Genomic DNA, 22,293 nt, shown 5'->3' on the forward strand with positions numbered 1-22,293 from the left:
ATATGTAATATATAAATACACAGCACTTCACTCCTCCTTCACATACAGGTAATTTATATGGGGATCATCGGGACTGACGGATGAAGGCAGAGAGCTGTAAAGACGAACTTTTCTTTAGCCTTCAGTTTAAAACACAAAACCGATGATGTTCTGAAGTATGATGCACAATGCTGCAATGTCCCTAACGCTTTTTAAAACTCAGGTAGGAAAAAAAAACCACCCTACGATCCTCTGTCAACATGTAGGCTGCTCAGGAAGGATTTAGGACAGGGCAGCATCAATGTTAAGCCAAAATTGTGAAAATGGAAGCGTTTGGTCCCAGCTGCTCCAGCTCCTGAATTCTCATTTGTTTTCTATTTTCCCCCCTTTTCTTCTTGAAAAGTGCTTTCTAATGGTTTGATTTGTTGTCCTACATGTCTGAACAGAAGTGAAACTGGGCAACTCATCTACGTTCACCCACTGGGCAATGCAGATCCAATCTCCAACCCACTCCAATGGAACCCCAAAGAGGTCAGGGACGCTGCCAGCCATCTGTCCTGCCCACAGAGAGCCATGGGGACGTCAGCCTCCTGCCTAGGGCTGGTCTTGGTGCAGACCAAGGAGCAGTGCCCACCTGATTATAAAACTAGTGTGGTATCAGCAGCTAGACCAGCACCGGGACCTGGAAAACATTTCTGGAGCTCCCTGATGCCATGGTGCACTCCACGCCTCTACCAGAAGTCACTCTTTCCCGTATAGCTGTGCAGAATGGCTGCAGCCCACTTACCACGGCCTCCCGTACACGTTTGGGAAACATTTCCCTAAAAGAAACATATAAAACTCTGTAGTAGAACAGTACCCAGCGTTTCAGAGATGACTGCGTTAGCTTACTTTATTCATTCTTGTAACATAGGTCAAACTTTGAGGCGGAGTTCTGCTAACTAAAATCTAGTCAAAGACAAAAACCCCTAAGTCGAGATCGGTGAAGACTAAGCAGTTTCATAATTTTCAAAATAAGTTCTTGAATTTTTTTTAATAGTATTTGATAGCAGCTTTTTATTGGTTACAAAACCTAAGCCCATATACAAAATTAGGAACACATTTAGATGCCTCTTTGAAAGAACGTTTTAGTCTATTTTAACTGATAGTTTAAAAAAATAATAAAAACAATGCAATTTTAAACACTGTTCTGAAAACGTAAAAGTGCAGCAATATACTTTGTTTCCTTTATTAACTATGAAATGGTGCAATCCCAATCAAAAGCTGATAAGGTCACAACAGAAAGAACTGAGCGAACGCTTTGTCTTGCTTTACCTCAGTTCTCCGATGTTCACTTTTAATGTAATGCATTGAGTGCAAGAAAAAGATCCGATCTTCACAGTAGTGGAAAACTGTTGTTTTAATATCAATTTGTATGTAATCTGCAGGATAGTAATGAGTGCAGGCTGAACGGGGTAACCGTCGTTCTATATGGCATATAGGGAAACTAAATCGAGTCAGGAGGGGAAATATTTGTTCACAATAACACCTGCTGGAACTCTAATTTCACAAGAACTTTGTGACCTTACCTAACTTTGACTTTTTATTGTTTAGTTTTTTTAGCGAACACCACACAGTTTCAAGATTTTAGACTATAGTGTGTGAATAGGATGCAGTTACCATATGAAGCTTCAACTCAACTTTTGGGAAAAGAAAAAAGGCACAATGAACTTCAACTCAATTTTATGTGCACAAGAGTTGAAAAATCTGAGCCACCTTAAAGAGAAATTGATTCTAAAATTTATAAAACCTATAAATAATCAGAGGCCAAACCACTATATTAAAACAGATTATCTAGCAAGTAAAAATCTTGCAGTTTAAACATACGCTTGTATCAAGTTAAGATACAAGACAACTCGCTCTTTAAAGTGGCTCCACCTTGGCAGATATATATTTAATGAATGCACACCTGCTATGCGTTGTTCATCAGTGGAAAAACAGCTGATCCACAAAGCTCTGATGGCATCTGTCCTTATCTTCATCACAGTAAATACAACCCACATCCAATAACTAAATTAGTTTAGATTTTTCTATCCCTTCACATCAATGCATTGGGAAATTACACCCAGTAAACAACAGCAACAAAACCAGTTTGTGTGATAGCTTACAGAATTTCACAAGGATCGATCTCCGCTCCAGCAATACCAAAATCCCTTTGAAAATGACTGGGTCAGGCGATTTTCCGAAAGCAATGACCTCACATACCTCACGTAAAGTTATTTAATGTGCGCTGCACATCGGGTTTATGCTGAATCATGGCAGCTTCCATCCAGCCTCACACATCAACCAGTTTGCATCTTTTGTAATCGTGTGAATAAGATTTGAGACTAATTTCTGAGTTACTCTTCCAATACTCCAAGAATGAAGCTTTTATGACGCTTCTAAGTAGTTGCTGGTTTGTTGCCAACCACATCATCATAAGCACTGGTTACTAAGTAAAAAATAGTTTAAGACTAAATTACAGTAAACATGAAAGCTCCACAGTTTAAACCCAATATAAATCAACCATATCCAATTATCAATTTAAAACAAAATATATTGACTACTGAAAGTTGAAAGCAAGATTCTTTTTTAACTAATACATTTTTGGACAGATTTTTTTTTTTTTTCTACAGTCTGGGATTCTTGCTTTCAGCTTAAACAGAAGTTCAAGTCCATAACAGGTTTGTAGCTCAGGTAAAATACCATGCACAGCATTTGATTACTTCAAAACAGCAGGAACACACAGGCTGAAGTGAGTGGTCAAATAGGGCTCGCTGTTCTCAAAAATTAGGTATAATGGCAAAGCTTTACCAGTCCAAATCTACAGTTCTTTCTCCAACCCTGGTTTCTGAGGCAGTTAATGAACACACATCAATTACTGATAGATGAAGTAGTTTTTTTGTTTGCTTTAAACTTAAGTGTTTAATCAATTGCCAAGTGTTTTTGTTTTGTTTTTGTTTTTTTAAGTTACTTTTATTTCAGTTTCACCAATGAAATTCATTTGGCTTGCATTTTTTAATCTATTCTTCCACATAAAGTATATGAAAATATGTTTGTGGAGGACGATGATGGAGGCTCAGAGCAAACTGGGCCCCTGTAAAGTCTTCCAAAATGTACGCATCATACCAAAGTGTCTTGATCCACAGCGCACCATTTTCCAAAGAAGCTACTTTTCCGTGGAAAGCCAATGTGCCACCACTATGGAATATTCTTAACAAAACTGCAGATTGCGGTTGTCAGCATGTGGCACCAGGAAAAAGGCAAAAAAAGGTAGTTGGGACTGTTAAAAAGAATTCTGAAACAGTTTAAGAGATCATGCATATGCATTTACAGTCCATGTGATAGTGATGTTTGGCAACTGCAAAGTGACCGATACATGGCTTGCTTTAGAAGCATCAAAACGAAGAGGCATGTGTGTCTTGGAGCCTTTTGTTTCTTCACTTGGTAGCCATCTGGTGGTGCTTCATACTGGTGTGGGACAGAGAAGCTGCACTTTTTTCAACTTAAAAATTAAATTCTTTTGTTTGAAGGTTGGCCGTTGGGTCGAAATTGTAAGTACCTCCTTGAGTGGCTTCAGGAATGAGGCTGGGATCTTCATCGATCTGCGAAATAAAGCAACAAAAATGCATCAGAGGCCGATTCCCAGCACAATCCAGTACACGTAAGCGAGATTCTCAAACGTTCGCCTATTTATTAAGGTATTATTGCAATAAAATTAGATTAGTTTTTTCAATTCAATTCCTCAGCTTTGTTTAAAAAGATCAACACATCAACTCTGTTCTAATACCACTGGGGAAACAGAAAATCAACAGGGCTAGAGACTGGGTTGCTGCTCAGTCAAAGCTGTTGCTATTTTAGCTGTGCAATTTAATTTTCAACGCCAATTTCCAGCACTTCTTCAGTTGGCTGATCACTAGATGTAAATTCCAAAATTAGTTTTGTGCTTTCTCCCATTTATTGCAACACGAAAATTTTTATTAGCAGCTGATAGGAAGACTTGTATAAAGCTTAACAGAATAATTGGCATCTCCTATTAGGATCTGAAGGATTTAGAATAACTCATTTCACAGCAGTTTTACGTAATTCCCGTAAGTGCAATCTGAAATATTTTTAAACCAAAAATACTTTGTGAATACAGAACGAAAGGCATCTGCATCCAACTTTATCCAACTTTCTCAGAGCTGTGAGGATTTAAGCATTCACTGCCTCTAGAAACCAGAAGTACCACTGGCAGTACCCTCAACGTGCACAGCTTCAACCCCTACCTGGTTCAAAGTGTGCGTCATTTTGGAAGCACATAAGAGCCCTTGTGGGGTCTGAAGAGGTTTCTGAGGTCTGTCACTGGAGTAGTGCAGCTTTCAGGACTGACTCACCTCAAATCTTTATGTTTCTTTTTACTTTGGGAGACTTAACACCTAAATTGCAAGGAGGGATGAAGGCATCTGGGGACAGCAACAATTCGCAGGAGGAAGGCTAGGGCATGTCACTACTAAATGAAGATTGAATCCGGTTTCAGAATGCTTTGCAAATGTCTGTGAGTTGCTAAATTAGCACTTCTGCCTTCTGGAGGGGTACTGCAAAGTAATGTTACCGAAGTTTTCATATCTTTAATGCAACAAATAAAAGTCAGGAAGCTATCAGTGCTGGTCCTAAAGTACCTGCCAACTGCCTGTGCACTTCACAGGGCTCACTCAGCGAAGGAGCAGATGGGATTAACAACGAAGGGGTGAATATCTAGTGACCAGCAGCATCTTAGGAGAACACAGAAACTCGAAAGCTCCTGAAGTGACAGAAGGCAGGAGTACTCCTGGGCAGTCAAGCTTAACACTACCAAGCAGGCAAACATAACCACTCCTGTCTCCTTAGGGCAATTTGGACTTCATTTCATTATTATTTTTCTTCTTGTTTGTTTGCCTTGGTACTAAACTGACAAAGGTTCATTTTGCCACTTACAGTTACTGCCTCAAAATTTCTTTGTTGTTGTGTTTTACTTCCAATTATGGAATTTGTACGATTCCTAGTTAAGTTTCAGAAACTCCAGGACACGTACTACCAGTATAGGCAAGAATCTGAAGTAAAGTCTCGCTCCCAAGTAAAGGAGGTAAATTCAGCCAATTAGGCACAGACTAAATCCCATCAGTTTATGTAAAAAGTAAATGCACAAAAGGGAGTACTAACCTCAACAAGGGGTATTTTTCCACCCACACCAACCAGACTCTGCTCTTCAGTTAACTACGGAAGTCTCAGAACCGTTATGGAGATTATTAGACACTGCCCACAGAATCATTAAAAGCATAGGGAACTTTGCACAGATCTTAACTTTTGGTGACTAACCTCACAGCTGCCACGATGGGACCATAAATGGAAAATTAGGAAGTCATAAAATGAGAGCTGATATCTGAAGAGTTCAATTTATGAGGCTTGTTAGCCAAAAGAACTGAAGACATCAGTACTGGCAGGCTGCAGAAGTGCAAACACCCTAGAAGGCCTAGAAAAGGCAACCATTAGTCCTCCTCAAATTATTTGCTGAAGTGTTTCTGAGGCACTCAACTCACAAGCAGCCAGCAGCAGGAAGAGCTGGAAACCAAACTGTCAAAATGTCTACTCGGGATGCAAGAAAATATCTGATGGTCTAGATCAATCACCTGCAGAGAGTTTTCTGGTTTTAATGACTCTTTTCAATGCAGAATCCAGACTGAGCAATTACAGAGCTAAAATACAGTAACCTATCTGAAATTAAGGATCTGCTCCCCCATCTTTAAGATTGATGTATGAGAAAGTAAAGCAGGAGAGCTAGAGAACTGTTTTGACTCTAATCACAAGTAATTACATGTCAATGTACATGTCAATATAACATTAGGTCAGCATCAATCAACGTGTTCAAGTAAAATGAGATCAGTCATCTTAATGTTGCTACAGAAAGTTCTTGGTATCGAGAAACTCTTCAAAGACTTTCAATTAAGGGAAGGTGAACTGAAAAAGGAACAGGAAAATTGACCTCATGGCCAACCTATTATCACAAGAACTGGAACTGAGCAACAGTGGCAACGTACTTACAGTAACAGATAACAACACATATGCTTTTCAATCCTTAGCATACTTACATCATCACCAGAGAAATACTGATCTATGATTTCAAATGCTAGTTTATAAATGTCTTCGTTCTCATGCTGTTGCAAGGCTTCAATTTTCTCTAGCCCTGGATAAAAGGAAAGGGAGAATTTTAAGTTTAAACTAAAGTGAGTAACTAACTACTTTTTGAAGAAAAAAAAAAAAGAGAACAAGAAAAACCATGAGAGATTACTACAGAAACATAATAAAAAAGATGGAGCTCAGTTTCCAAGTATTATCTCCACAATAGCTATCTTTGTCTCCAAGATTAAAAAAAAAAAAAAAGGTTGTGAACCTTTGCATGCCATGGAACATCCCATTTTATGAACACAGGACAAGGGAATCTTCTCTCTTTTTAAATAAAATTCTCTGTACTTCTGTGTTTGTCTTTTCAATTTTTTATTATTTTTGTAAGACTTCTGCTGTCTAATATGTAGCTTTTGTCCCAGTCATTGTGCTTTCTGCATATATGAATAAGGAAGTGGTATTATTTGTGTGTTGCATACAATTTTTAAACAATAAGGCAACAAAGTCTCATGCTAAGAGCAGCTTAAAACTATAGTCCCTTTTTCAGACTGGATGTGGTATACACAAGGGAAAAGTTTCCAATACACTAAGTTCTCAAACCTCCATTTAGTGCTACTCTATCAATTAAAATTGTAGGCTGAAACTGGGAAAAAAAAACAAGGAAAACTTGGAGAAAACAGGGAGGCTTGTAGCTTGTTAATACTAAGTTTGCAACACTTAGTTAATACTGAGTAAACACTAAGACTGCAATATCCAAAAGCCTGACTCCTCATCCTATTTTGGTCTTACTGGAACTGTGATCCTCACATCTGCTTCCAAAGCAGTAAAATAAAGCAAGAAGTGTGTTTTACCACACAACCAACTAATAACCAAATGAAAAGAAGTACAATTCTCATTTACGTCTAGAAACACCTAAGCTACAGAAGGCTCCTCCACTGACTGCCTCCAACATGACCATCCCCAAAACAAGCTAAACAGGAAAGGCTGTCATTTTTCTCATTGCAAAAGTCTCGCTTGCTTATTTAAATAGCCCATGGTCACAAAAATGCTGTACTAAACATCAACAACAGCCAGGAGACAGAATAAAATTCAGTAAATTAATTTTTTAAAAAGCCTAAAAAGCACTTACCTCCACACTCTTCTATAATTTCAGCTATTGTGCTGGCCTCATCACCAGCCATTATCAGGATGTTTTTCAGACCATCCAGCACCACCTGTACCACTTGAGAATCCTTTACTGAGAGTAGATTGCAGAATGGCGGGATTACGTTTTGCTGTACAAGGTATTCAACCTAAACAATAGGGAAAAAAATCCTTTGAACAAAGCATCCAAAATGCTTTGAGCATTTTGCTTCTTACAAATGGCTGCACGTACAATGTTTTCGGGACAATCTGAAATCCTACTACACGTACCTGATCTTTTCTCCCACTTATTGTCAAATTGCTAATTGCCCAAGCAGCTTCCTTTTGTGTTCCAAAGTCCCCCTGAAGAATAAAATTAATCGCTCATTAAAATCCACATGGAAACATCTGTCAAGCTTATTATTAAAAATCACCGACTCCGCATGTCAGGTTTATAAAAAGAGGATGACAACTCGCATAGCTGGTAGTTTGACTGACCTTAGCCAGCTGGTGTATGATCATAGGGATTAGACCAGCATCTATTACAGCCTGAACTTGTTGTTGGTTTCCTGCTGTGATATTGGAAAGGAACCAAACTGCTTCCTAAAAATGGAAAAAATAAAAAAGCGAAACACTTTTCAAAAACAGCCAACAGATGAAAAAAACAAACTGAAAAAACAACCTCAAAACCTCAACTCATACAATGACCAATCTCTAAACACAGCCTCCAGGCTTCCTCCCCACTAGCACTTCCAGCGCACAACCTTTATTGCACTGTGAAAGCCAAACATGCAGGGGATCAATACAAAACTGATATGATTAACTCACTGGGCCAGATTATTACTTACACAAGGAGTGTTTCCATACAATGGGAGCAATACTGACTTAAACCTTACATCCACTTTGTGCTGCTGGAATCACAGTCGTGTTTTAAAATTTTAATCAGTTTTGCAAAGAAAATATAAAAAGGGACTCCTCTAATATTTGACCTGACAGCTCAGTAGTAGCTTTCTGTGCTTCCAGCTCCCATTTTGTTCCTGAAACACGAAGTAGAGCTTACAAAGCTCATTCGAGTTTTCCCATTAATTATCAGACAGGACAGGACTCTCAGTCCTCAGACCTTACTCAGCAGTTATTGCTTTTCCTCAGCATAGATAACATCTAATGGCAGCAACAAATTCATGGTTACAATGGGGAATACTTGTTAAGACAATTCAGAACATTGTAAAAAATCTATACTAAAACCAGATTTTAATAAGCCATCAAAGAGATGATTACAAAGTACTGCAGAAAACAATGGGTTCCATTTTTTCAGGGACATGTACCTGACTTTTATTTGCTCCTCACAACATTTATTAAAACAAAAAACTCAAAGGTGTTTATACACTCCCCTTATACAATAATAGCTCATTTCTTGGCATTCAAAAGCACTGAATCTTAGCATTTCTCGTTCTTTCCTGAGTGCTAGAAGCGCAGGCAGAAACAAATCACAGCAGTTTGAACTGTCAAAGATTAACTTCTTCAGTGCTCTTGGCAGTTGCCAGACCCTGAAGACACAGATTCCTCTCTAACAGATTTCCCCTCAGTGGTAAGCTAAAATAGGGAAGTCGTGTAAGATAAACAAAAGGCGAGAGAAACAAAAAACCCTTCCTCCTTAACCAGCCCCATCTCTGCAGGGAAAGATGGCATGATGATTAACAAAAATTATTAACAAAAAACACCATCAACTACAGTTCTGGAAAAGAGGTCATTAATCACATTCTTTCCTCTAACTCTCCCTACACCACCCAGTCCTTTGCAGAAGCAAGGTTCCCTCTGTTAAAAGGAAGGAGAGGAAACCCAGGGATAGTTTTCAAAAAAGGGCAGTGATATTCCCTACTCCCTTGAAAGTGAGGACTGGCAATAGAAGAGAAAAAACTCTGCTACGAAAAAGGTGTTACTTCATCAAGCTTCTTTAATTTTGTTGAGTGGAAAAACTGGATCAATCTTACCCATCTCACTGGACTCAACCCAAAGTAACAATCCTTACATATGAAAAACCCCAATGCAAGTTCAGCAATTACTCACTTTGCAAGCAAACTAAAAAAAAAAAAGTATCACACTACCAAGCAAAAACCATCAGGCCTCCCAAAAAGCGCTGGGCATCAACACCAATGCGCAGATCCCCAGTATGCCTGGTTGGCTTCAGCCCTAATTAAGCACCAGCCTCAAAGGCTGCATCTTTATACAGAATTGCTGACATCCCAGAGATAACAGCCATAAGAAGTTCTTCTGTAACACGCTGCAGACTACTGTTCTACTTTTTAAGCAACAAGATTAAGTTAGGGAGAAGCAGATCATAATATACCTTGTTTATCTTCTCTTTTGGATGCGTCAGGAGGTTTGGGAAGTAAGACAAAACATCACAATTGAGAACAACTTGTGTCTGTTCATCAGTACCAGTTACTATGTTGCCTACTGCTCTCAGTGCTGCTGTCTGAATATCCAAAGTGGGAAGGAAAAAAAAAAAAAGCATGTTAAAGACGTTGCTGTTACTTATGCTAAAACAAAGATCATTTTAAAATGTCTCGACAAAAACACTTTGCAAAACACAATTTAGCACTTCAGCCTCCAAGCTACACTCTAAAAAGGGTGCTGTTCCACCAGAACAGAAACACACAGTACAGAATTTTACTCAATAGATGTAGTGCAGCTCAAATCCAAAAGTGTAAAGACCAGAAAGTAAAAGGGTATTAAAACAATAAAATAATTCATTGTGTATCTGCTCTGATTTACAACAAACGTATCTAGCTCTTGACTACGTCTGCCAATATTGCTTACTTTTCCATTCAGGTCTCTACTGCAATATTTAATAAAAAAAAAAAAAAGGACTACTTTTATTCTTATCGACTCTTACTTGACTTTCAGAAATGTACTTTATACTCTTCTGTATTAGTTATTAAGTGCTTCATAAGTGACAGAATACTGGAGGGACTTGTTTTCATCAAATGAACTGGCCTGACAAATTTCAAGACAGCCAAGTCTCATCCAAAGTCCAAACTAAACAAACATGACAAATGCACAGACATAGGAAAAAAAAACAAACCTTCCACATTCCAATGGTTAGTTTATAAAAATCAAGGACATATTAACTAACCTTAAGTTTCCCTTTGTTTTTGAAATTAATCAAACAAGGTCAGTTACCCTACCTTTTGTAGATAACCAGAAATTTACTCTACTAAAAGGACTGAGAATCTGCAAATATTTTAACATTCAGCAAGTCTCAAAAATCATGGATGATTTCCATGAGCTATTCAGATGCTGCAACCATACATGCAGCAACAGAAAAAAAGAGTATATAGAATTTGGAAAATGTGAAACCTATTGTCATTAAATATTTTAGGAGAACAAAAGGAATGTACCCCTGGTAATCATCCAGTGGAAGTTAATGTTTAACCTGTTACTAACAAAATCAAAGGAATCTCAAAACAACTTGAATATAATTTTAAGTGATCTTTTTTCCTTAGCGTAGGTAACATTTTTGTTCAGTTAACCTACAACAAATGTAGCTATAAATGCTCATCTCAGAACACCACTAACTAATAAATACTCGGACGCACATTTTTTAAAGCAAATAGGTTACAAAGGACTTTGCAAAGACACTGAAGCAGACTTACTTGAACTTTAACCTCCTGATGACTCAGAAGGGGAACTAGGAAAGGTACAACTCCTGAATCAATCACCATTTGTATCTGCTCGTTACCACCGTCTGTTAAGTAGGACAGAGCCCAAACGGTGTCCACAAGAATCTACAAGTTGGAAAGAACATGGATTATAGATTGAACAGCAAGATCCGAGTCTTAATTTAGCAAACAACATTGCACACATCTGGGTAAAAAAGGAGCATGCAATTCAGTTACAGGAAAAACACAAATACAATAATGCAACCTAATTTGTAGAATTTTAAATTAATAGGTACACCTATGATAACTGGGGCCATCTGTACCATGAAAATAATTTCTGTGTGCTCTTTTTTTTTTTTAATTAAACACCACATTTTGGTGCATAAAATTACAGCACACATCTCCTGACAAAGGTAAATTTTTTGGCTTGATTTGCATTTCACAGATAGATGACCCGCTCAGGTAAGTAACTGTGCTAGTAACCTTCTGAAGACAACACTGAGCCAGCCCTGCCCTAATCTGTTAAATGTGCTATCTTCTGATTACAGAACACCTAAATTCCCACAGTATGCAATCCATCTATCCACACTTTAACATTTCTGACCCACAGTGCAGTTTTGAAGTTAAACTGCAAACTGTCCTCGACGTATCCTCTTTGGCCTTCATATCCAGATTAAAATCCGCAGCAAAGGAAAGAATTTCTTACACCAGCTAAAGGAATAACAGCTATTGTAAGGTGGCAACTGTTCAAGCAAAGGGAAAAAACACAAAGGAATGGCCATCATGCAGGGCACTCTCAGTATCTTAAAAGTAATGACTACGTCATGGATGACTTGATAAGGCTCGCTTGAGAGCCCTCAAAAAAAAAAAAAGGAAAGGAAAGGTACAAAAGTTACAAGTTATTTTAAGGGTTGTATTTGAAGCAGGAACAAAGCTAGCAGAAAGAGTGGTAATATCCCATCACTTAGAGATGATGTTAGGAAGAGAAATCTGGACCCCACTGAGGACATCATCTGTTAAGGTATCTCGACCTCTGCATTTCTAAGTAAATGTCCACTGCTAACTAAAGCAAGGCAGTTTAGTATTAATGGAGACTATGGCCTCAATTCATTGCACCTAAGTGAAGTGCCTAAATTAAGAGCAGAGTTAGCCTACTCTCCCCCTATTTTCTGCGTGCTAAGGCACCTTTTACATTCTGTGAACTAAAACACCTTTTTGACGTGGCTCCCATCTGATTTACTAAGAAGACCTTAGAGCAACAGGCTCCAAATCTAAGCATCTTATTTATATTCTGAGATCAGATGGTCTGAACTTGTGTTTGAAAGGCTTTGCAGGCAGAGCTTGTGCCCAGGCTGAGTGCTCCATGGTAAGCAAAAAGGAGCCAGTGGCCCAGCTCACTGAGATTTAAGGGAGCTTCAAATGGGAATGGCTCAACTTGCACCCAAATAGCAACCTGGGAGTTGGCTTCTCCTCCCTGACAACTTAATTGAAGAAACCTCATCTGCTATTTCCATAAAGGCACCTGCTACTATTAAAACAGATGCCCATACAAATTTTCCAGCTGTTAAGACACCTAAATAGTACTGGAGATACGGAAGAACTATAAAGTCCTGTCCCACAGGCTGTTTCCACCAATTTCCAGGGACCAGACAGCACAGACCTAACTCTCCTGACACAGCCTGCTGCTGCCCTCACCCACTAACGCCACGGGGACAGCAGAACGTGCTGCAGTGGAGCCGGTATCGCAGCAGAAGCAGTGAGAGATGGTGCCTCACCAGTTTGCTGCCCCACAGCCCTGTTGGTGACGAGAGCAGCAGCCGCCAGAAGTGCTCACGGTACTGTTGGCTGACCTACCTGCATCACTGCCTCATCGCCAAAGATAGGTTTGCTGCTCCAGTACTGGGAGGCTGGGACCACAGTGGTACCTCCAAACTAGCACCTGACCCTCGAGGTCAAAAAGATGGCCACCCTAATTGAGATCAGTCAAAACCTGGCATCACATAGTCTCATATCTAAGTTAAGAAGCTCTCACAGAACCATTGCTTGCAAAAAGCTTTCAAATTTGGCAGGAAAAAAAAAAAAAAAAAAGCCTATAGGTTAGATGTATTTTGGTTTTACTACGAGTTTCCATTCAGGTTTGTCCAAATCACGAATTGCAAAGTCACCATGTGCTGTCTCCCACTCATATTACACTGGGAAAACTCTGGCAAAATCCCAAATTAAACTGTTGGCAAATAGTTGTGGAGCCATGCCCACTACACCATTAGAAAAGCAGCAGAAACACCACTACCTCGTTGTGGAAATAGATCATCAGACATCTCCACCAACCTTCTGTCCTACCCCCAGACCCAACGCAAGGGTTCAATTTCTGCTTCCCTAATTTGGAGGTCACTACAGGGAGCAACAGCCCAAGACATTACAAAGTCCTGACAGGAGGAGGAGTAGAAAAGCAGCTCAGTAACCCTTAGTTACACAGATCCTGGTTCCTGAAGTCATAATGTAAGACCTCAGGAGGTAAGCCCAGCTCTCTAGGTCTTTACTTTGAAAATGTATGTAAAACCATGGCTCAGGAATGTGGGAAGTACTGAAGGTTTAGCATTAAAAATCTGAAGTGAAGTTGTCAAAGGTGCCACAAAACAATAGCTGATTGATGCTTATTTAAATGTATTTTTACATGTGATTTCTTTAGCTAAACAGGTTGCAAATTCAGGCACCCAACAGGCTGTAAAAATCAGAATTACCCATATAATTACAGTGTTTGATTCAACTAATACATAGAATTACACATATCTTTGCACACATGTATTATATATCAGCTATGCAAAATTACAAATCGGGGCAGAATTAAGTAAAGTCAACAGTAAAGATCACTACTCTAAATTTTCAGTGCTCAATTCTGCAAAATAGAATTTTTTTAAATGTAATTTCTAACGTAAATGTAAGCCTTTTAGAAAAAAATATTTTAAGAATGGTGCTTGCACTTCATTTTTCATGCTCTGAATGGCTAGTGATATTAATCTTAGTATTTAATTGTCCGTTTACTGCTTAAGTATATGTAAATTAACACAAAAACAAGTTACGACCAACGAAATCTTAGAGCATTTTCTCTTAAGAGAAAAGAAAGAATCTAAATATCTAGAGCTTTAGAAATTACTTACGTTTATATCTGTATGGTAAATGAGAACACACAATGCTGGCAAAATCTGAAAAGAAGTTCATCAGTCATTAGAGTAGAATAAAATTTGCTGTGTAAACACGAATCCAAGTAGTGCAGTCACAAAACTTGAGACTCAAGACTAATGCTTGAGACCGCATTAGTACATTACACTCATGTACTTCCCAGCGACTGCTCATTCCCTCCCCCAAAGTATGTATAAAAGTATATTTTATTTTAAATTTGTGAAAATACAAGAAAGTAATTTATTTCAAAGACACATAGAGAGCAGACTATACTTTGAGAGAAAACACGCAAACGCTATAGATAAGACATCTCCCTGCTATTTATGAAAGTTTAAAGTTACTGAAAAACATAGTAAAAATTATTAGCCTAAATTATTACATAAAACCCTCTTTGGATTGACATAAGATTATATATTTTTATATTAATGTACAGAGAAAGTATATAACTGAGTAATGGCAAGACTGCTTAAAACAGTTTTTTTTGTTTTGTTTTGTTTTGTTTTTCCCAGTAAATTCTTGCTTCTAAGAGTTTCCTTGTTCTCTGCTTCATTTTTGAGATTTCACTGAAGTTTACTCACTACCAACCTTGCACTTCCAATCTTCACACAGCTTCAAAACCTGTATCTGTGCTTTGGGATTTAGCTTAAAATGAAGTACTTTACTTACATTACAACTGTAGTTCTAGTCAAATAACTTTACGAGATGTGCCTACTCCAAACACTGTATTTGTTCCCCAGTTTAAAAAGATTTGCAGATGCTTCTCAAGTGAGGACTTGACAATGACTGCATGTTCACAACTAATCAAACTACACTACATTCAATATATGTATTTCCTCTTACTGAAAATAATTGTGTTTAAATAATCCTCCATACAGAATATATACAGAACCCTGTTTGTAGTCTTTTTTGATAAAAATATTAAATGCTGAGTACATTAACACTTTCTAGAGTGTTAATTTTTGTTGCGTCCATTCTAATATATGGGTAATCAGACAACGTTCAGTTTCAGATGTTATGAGTAGCTTTGTTATAATCTCAGTAAGAAGCACCAAATTGGTCAAATTACTTCATTTAACAACTGGTAAGTGACAGAAGACAGTGGCAAAAGACATACATAAATTCATAGTATGACAATGTGAAATATCTAGCTTCTAGCCCAGAGTATAAAAAATTATCTCTCTTGTAATTCTTTATTTACCTCCTGAACTGTCTCCATAGGCGGTGGGGGGTCCTTATTCCTGCAGAGATTTACAATGACCCATGTGACGTTCCGAAGGAAGGTGATGGGAATGGAGGGATTGATGAAGGACAGAAGAGGTTTGACAACTCCCAGTGATATGACATAATCTCTACACTGAGGACCATCACCTACAGAAATGAAAATTGTTGTAAAAGAAATTACATTAAAAATGGAAAATCTTGAAATGTATGCAATGACATGTCGGGATACTGAAATTCTATGTTTCCTCACTGATAGTTTACTACTAAAAGTTGGTGTTCAATTAAATATACATACGTACAGATATGTATGTATATTTTAGAGACACAGAATTTATCCTGTTAACATTTTGTGTAGCAAGTGGCACTACTCTTTAGAAAAAAATAGCATGTACAGATGTAATTCTGGCCACATGAAAAATTGTATTCGTCACAGAATTCAGAGGAAACATAGTCTCACATGATAATGCCAATGTTCAAAAGTCAAATTCGAAAATGAAACGCTCCCTGAATTCCAACCATTATAAGAAGAAGAGTTACCTATAATATTTCCGAGAGCCCAGACAGCCTGCTCACAGACATTCTGGTGTGGTGAATGAAGTAGTCTCAAAAAGAGGGGTACTGCATCTATAGAATGTAAAAGATCGGATTTGTTTTTAGTGGAACATAATATGCATCATAAGTTCATTGATCCATATTAAGCTTTCTCTACCATGCCTTATACTAAGATACAGATTTCTCTTATGAACAGCACATAAAATTTCAGTTAAATATTTCTGTAAAAATCTAGAGAGGGAAAAAATAGACTCAAGAACAAGCAACTATTAAACAACGCTGCTCCCCACATTTAAACATTGCCCCATCATTCTCCAAGTGCTAGGGAAGAGCCACGGATCTGTAGGTGCTGGGTTTAATGTCCTGGTGATTCAGATTTCCCAGTTATCCAAGACAGCAATACATACCTAGCAGAAAGACATGCCTACTCATGCAAATGTGCTTCAAATCTTGACTTTAAGAAAATAGCTTCCTCCCAAGAGGTGGCTATAGTTAGTTTCCACATGCAGTGAAGACTTGCATCCATCTGCCATACAGTACTAAGATGAGTTTTTATTTGTTCTTATATAACACAGATTAAGGAAGTGGCACTGATTTTAGATTTCAGTCTCTGATGAAGTAAATACATTTAAGAGATCTAAGCTACTCCCATGTGCTATTTCTCTCAGACAATCTGTATTCTTTGAAAGATGGGAATTTTTACAGCACTTTAAAAAATCTATGTATTATCATACTCGTCCTATAGCCTTTCTAAGCAAAGTAAAATACATCAATTTATATACTCTGGAAGGCAGGAAGGAGTATTTTATCTTTAGATACCGCAAGAACCACAATAGCTGCAGAAATTTTAAAGAATTGCAACACAATTTGTGAGCAGCTATGGATCAATATTCTGTTGGCAATTTAGGATGCAATAAGAAGCCAAAACATGCTGTTATTCTCCTGGAAAAAAAAAAGAGAGTGATGAAGAATAAAGAGAACCTAAATTTCTTTCCCCAACCTGGATGCCTACATCCAGGATGTCAGTTGTAGTAGCCTACAACTGACAAGTCGGGAGGGAAAGCAATATAGCATTGCTTAAGAACACTCTCTCTTTTCTTGTCACAATCATCCCACTTCCGTTAGCTCACGAGGAATATTCAAGCTCCCTTTTCCCAGTGATTCCTGAGATCACATTTCAGCCATACATGCATTCAACATATTTCAGAGAGAGGAGGGTCAAGTACGCAGTTTATATTAGACTGCACTCCTGGTATGCTTTCAAAAGCAGAAATGAAACTATTTCTCATATCAGCACTCAAGCAGGACAGTCTGAGAAAGCGTGAGCCGCACGTTATCTCATCTACTGCTCTCAAAAAATTAATTGCTTCTGCTCCAAATTGGCTGGTGCCAGATCTGTGCTGTGAGTACAGGACCTTCCCTCTCTTGCTAGGCCCTCCAGCTGCCATCTGTCCCTCTGGATTGCAGGAAACCTTCTTTTGGATTTAGGCTGGAGCAGCCTCCTCTGAAGCTGGGACTATCAAGGGTCTATCGCTTTGCTTCCTCAAAGCCTTCCTTCTCAAAAATAGAGCAGAGTTCAGAGTCCCTGAGTCACCTCCCAGCACAAGGCAGCCAGACTAAACTTCTGCCCTTTTTCTCTTCAGAAGCAAAACTTAGGAAATGTTTTTTTTGCTTTTGCAGATCATTTTATCACGCTTCTTTTCAAGCATTAGCTGAACAGATTTGGGGCGGGCCAAATCCCAGCCTGAACTTGGAGTAATTCTGCATCTAACAGCAAGGCTTTTAACTTTCCACTGCTGTACACATGCATTTCTTCATTCTCATTTTAATTTTAATTTTCACATTAAGATCTTATTTCCACACTTTTTTTTTCCAGCAAAGCAAATACTGTAAATAGCCTTTTCATTTGGATTCCTTCACCCAAAGATGATAACATTGCAGCTTGAAAAAGGACCGAAGAAATGCTTAACCGATTAACAAGCTGCTGGGAAGGATGAAAACTTGTAAATACGTTTCCAAAGATATTTAGATACTTGTAAAGCAATCCAAAAACGGAGGTGCCCAAATCATTTAAAGTGTTTTTTTTTCTAAACAATTTCAAGATTTTTACAATTTTCAAAGGCTTTGGATTTATACCCAAAGCTCATTTTGATAAGCATTTTTATTCTATTGCTCCAATACAGTAACAGTACAGAATCTATTAGTGGGATATTTTATTAGCCAAAAAAAAAAACAAACCTGCATTTAGATTTGAAAGACAGGTTCAAATATTTACAAATAAATAAATAAATAAATAAATAAATAAATAAGTCACCGTTTTCCCACATAAAAACACTGACTTTGAATAAACTAAGACAATTTATCATAATTACTTAGCTATAGCCTCCCATTTAATGACAACACATTGCATTTAGCATAAAGGTGATTGTTTGCAGGAAGCATGTTGATACACAAAAGCTACATGTAAAACCCAGAAAAATAAGAACAGATTGATTGAAATCAGCACACATAAATTATCTTCAATTAGCTTTAATTTTCTGTCTCTTCATAATGGAAGTGTCAGTGGCTGGTTAAATAAGAACCGAAGCCAGCACAACAAACACAGTGTGTACAGGAGAGATGAATCATATGGTCAAAGGAAAAGATGGTAATTTTCTTAACTGTGTATTTAAATGGGCAATCTTACATAACTGTGTATTTAACAACTTCAGTAAGATTTACGAACATACCTTCGAGGTAGGAAGAATTACTTTCTAATGAAAGGTTTAGCTGAAGGCGAATTAACAGTATATGAATTCAATAATCAACCCCAGAATTAGAAAGGACTAACGTTCTTGTCAAACTCGTATCACCTGTCATTCATTCTCTATCTTCTTTAACGGCAGATTCAGTTCTGTGATCATTAATATTAATTGTTACTGACAAACAGACCTTCAAGATCTTCAAGAACAAAACTAGAAACTTTCGAGAAAGACCGATATATACAATTTTATAATTTTAATAGTTTTGATAACAAGTGGTATGTTATCCAAAAATCCCCTTTTTGTCCTTTACCCAAAATATCCACAACCCCCCAATAAACAAATTTTCATACTTACTAGACTGTACAACAGCTTGAGTTTGTGCAGAAGTGCCTGATGCTATGTTAGTCAATGCCCATGCAGCTTCAAATTGTAATGAAGGGCTGTAAGGAAATAATTTTACAGTAATAACTTGAAACAATCTTCAGATCATTTTATGGATGACTTCAGCATGAATAGCTGCAAGCGCTCTCGAATGCTACATTTAAGCAGCGCCACCAAGCTAAAAGTTTTTCCAAAATACTCTGAGGCTGGACATTTCAGAACAGAGATGAGAGAAAAATGTTAACTTTACACTCTATGTCTTTTTTTAAACTGCCAATCATTCCAACTTCAGATTAGTAAAAACTAAAAGAAAGAAAAGAAAACCAAACAGCAATACTTGTTGAAGCACACACCAGCTAGTGAAGCTGACCGCTACTCTAATTAACTAATTATCTCCAGTATGAAAGATTTCAAGTACGCATCATCATCAAATTTAATTATGCCTCTCTAATAGGTAACAGACACCTCTTCACATCCAGCTGACCCAAAGGCGTACTTAGTGAAGAAGTGTAACTTTCCTACTGTCGTTAGCAGTTCTCAATAAATTAACCATGGCTGGCCATAACTAATAACACACTTGTGGCCCTTCTGACATCACATCCAAGAGGCAGTGCAAGCAGGTACACTGGGACAAAGGCATTTTTCTGCTCCATCACAGACAGGGTAAAGATCTAGAATCAGTATTGAAAGACTGCATCAAAACCGTGCTAAAACCAACCTACTAAATGCAGATAAAATTAGTTACAAATACTATAAAAGCTGGGGGAATGTCTAACCCAAGATGGTGTCTATCAGCTGCTGTTGTCTATGCCACCAGAAGTACAGTAAAACAGCTTGCAGGAAAACTTGTTCAAGCAAATGTTAAAGGTTAAAAGTTGTAAAAGCTATAAAAGGCTTTATAGCTTACAGTGGTTGCAATAACAGCAAGGTGTCTAGCTTCAGGAGGAACAGAGAGTGTTTACTATTAGGTGACTCTTTCATTTCTGTGCTTTTTGCTGTCTTCACCGTTATGTTTTCTATACAGCCACGCCACTCGTTTCCCTTAAGCTTTTCCTGTGCATTAGTTCCAAGGCATTTTAAAAGTATTATTGGGGATGGGATTGCGAAAGAAATGGAGATGAAGGCCCAAGAGGTGTAAATAAGGATTTGTAAAAACAAATAGTACCTGTAGGCAGCTATCTATAAGCCTTGTGTTCTAGGATCAAACGCATTAACATGCTAGTTCTGTGTTGGTCCTCAAGCACACAAGGAATTTTTCTTCCCCTTGGGACCTGAGCGGCCTTGGGGTAAGTTTTCAGTTACAACATGAACATCAGCTTTAATGATCTGTTAAACAAAGCCTTTGCAGAATTCACCTCTACTGAATATTATATAGCAATCACTATTAAAAGGACTGCTTAGGAAAATGCTATGTTCAGTTTCAAAAGGCTTAATAAACGTTTACAAAGATAAACCATACAAACACTATACATAAAATTCAAATTAAATGAATTTTCTTGGCACTGAACCATCTACTTCTACAGCAGACAGACATTTGTGACCCATTTTAAAATGCTATCCTGATATGAACATTATTGCCAGCTGCCTTCTTAGTAATTGTTTTGCTAAACAAACAAGAAAGCTCCTCACGCTTCATGTTTTGCAACCATCAAATTATACCCAAAATGTCAGTTTGCATTTTCTGAAGTTTCTAGCCCTTGCGGTTGCAGAAATAACCTTGAAAATGGAAATACTGTAAATACATTTATGGCTGCCCCAGACCAAAGAGAGCCTAAAACATTTACTTCAGATGTATTAATCCCCATCTATCTTAAGGGGCTTGTGGATCGTGGAACATGGCAGTTTTCTGACATGACCTGAAATCCGTGCAACTACAGACTCAGCATTCTCATTTACTGAAGCTCGTTTTCCAGTGACTAATCAGAACCCAAAGCGTGCTTACTGTTTTGTAACATCACATGAGGGAGCGGTACAGAGCCAGAAAGAAGCCCACCTTGCAGTATGAATGAAAGGAGCTAGAAACTTAAGCTAATTACCTTAATGAAAGAGATGATAACTATGATCTGGTGCAGAGAACAGCCCTGTTCACAACCAAGCATATGCTCTGCCTTCACAAATACACACTGAGACACATTTTTTAAAGAACAGTGAACAGAAAAGTCTGAAATATTCAAAACCAATGAGAAATGTAGCATAGTATCCTCCTTTAGCTAGATAGTCTCAAGCAAGCACTAACAAAGAAAGTGACATTTCAGTGGCAGCATAAATACTCCTGGAGAATTTAGGGTCTATTGTCATGGAATCTGCTCCACCGTGTAAGATTTTGTGATGCTGTGGATCCCTCAGTTCCATTTGCAATAAGTACCCAGAGCGTTTTGGTTTCAGTTTTTCAGTAAAGGTGAACATTTTTAAAAGTATACTTACTTATCATCTCTTTCTAGGCATTTTACCAGAATTGGTAAAATTCCTGATTTTATTAAGTCATCAATAGGTGGATTTCTGTCACTGGATAGGAGTTTTCTGTGAAATTAAATGCAAAAGTAAAATAAGTAACTTTCATCATGAAAAAACGCGTAGGAAGTGTATTTCTGTGCCTTTACTGTTTTTTTTACCTTGCAGCTTGGACAGCACTCAGCTGGATCACTGGGTTGTCACTTGTGGCATTCTGAAAAAAAAAAAAAGGACAGTAAAAATTAAAAAAAAATCCACAGAACAATCAATTCTAATTAAAAATAAATAAGTAAATGTAACATACCTGCAGTATAGCTTCTAGTGTTACATTTTGCTTGAAAAGAAAAAAAAAAGTGTTTTAGTAATCTTGTTGTTGAATTACACTGTCATTTTCAACTTTTAGTACGATCAAACTAATTTTAATGGTGTACCAGTTCATAATTTTCCTTTCAAATAACTTCAAGACTTCCAGTGTTAAAGTAAAAACAGAATACAGTGTTTTGAGACACCAAAGTTTCAAAAGTAATTTCCAGAATCAAGGTACTTACTGCTTTGAAGTCAGCATCAACATCAGAATCTTCTAAACTTTCTTCCTGGGGAACATTCCGTTTTTTCAAAAGATGTTCGTCTCTTTTGTTCTATAAAGGAATAGCAAAAAATAATGACATTCAATGCTAATTAGTACAGGGTGACGATATAATGGCCCCTTTCAAAATAAAACTTTAGGTAAGACCACTTTCATAAAGCCATTTATAGCTGCAAACAAAATTAACAGTATTTCAGGTGTTAACCTAGCAGCTTGCAAATCACAGACTATGATGATCCATGACATTTCAATGAAC

At 37.7% G+C, this 22,293-nt stretch overlaps 1 protein-coding gene across 1 annotated transcript in view; it reads right to left on the reverse strand.

The window, feature by feature from the left end:
- Window positions 1-857: 857 nt before the first annotated feature.
- KPNA3 (karyopherin subunit alpha 3) overlaps window positions 858-22,293 on the reverse strand; it is a 50,423-nt gene continuing 28,987 nt past the window's right edge. The window contains exons 3-17 of the mRNA XM_032193238.1: window positions 22,000-22,089; window positions 21,756-21,785; window positions 21,613-21,665; window positions 21,425-21,520; window positions 18,974-19,059; window positions 15,861-15,947; window positions 15,301-15,470; window positions 14,081-14,125; window positions 10,917-11,048; window positions 9,608-9,736; window positions 7,759-7,863; window positions 7,552-7,623; window positions 7,268-7,430; window positions 6,105-6,199; window positions 858-3,602 (exon numbers count right to left, since the gene is read on the reverse strand). Of these exons, the coding sequence (XP_032049129.1) occupies window positions 3,504-3,602; window positions 6,105-6,199; window positions 7,268-7,430; window positions 7,552-7,623; window positions 7,759-7,863; window positions 9,608-9,736; window positions 10,917-11,048; window positions 14,081-14,125; window positions 15,301-15,470; window positions 15,861-15,947; window positions 18,974-19,059; window positions 21,425-21,520; window positions 21,613-21,665; window positions 21,756-21,785; window positions 22,000-22,089 (1,452 nt within the window). The 3' untranslated portion in view covers window positions 858-3,503. The remainder of the gene's footprint in view (window positions 3,603-6,104; window positions 6,200-7,267; window positions 7,431-7,551; window positions 7,624-7,758; window positions 7,864-9,607; window positions 9,737-10,916; window positions 11,049-14,080; window positions 14,126-15,300; window positions 15,471-15,860; window positions 15,948-18,973; window positions 19,060-21,424; window positions 21,521-21,612; window positions 21,666-21,755; window positions 21,786-21,999; window positions 22,090-22,293) is intronic.

This window comes from Aythya fuligula, chromosome 1, assembly GCF_009819795.1.
Source record: "Aythya fuligula isolate bAytFul2 chromosome 1, bAytFul2.pri, whole genome shotgun sequence".
In the NCBI taxonomy this organism is placed as follows: Eukaryota; Metazoa; Chordata; class Aves; order Anseriformes; family Anatidae; genus Aythya; species Aythya fuligula.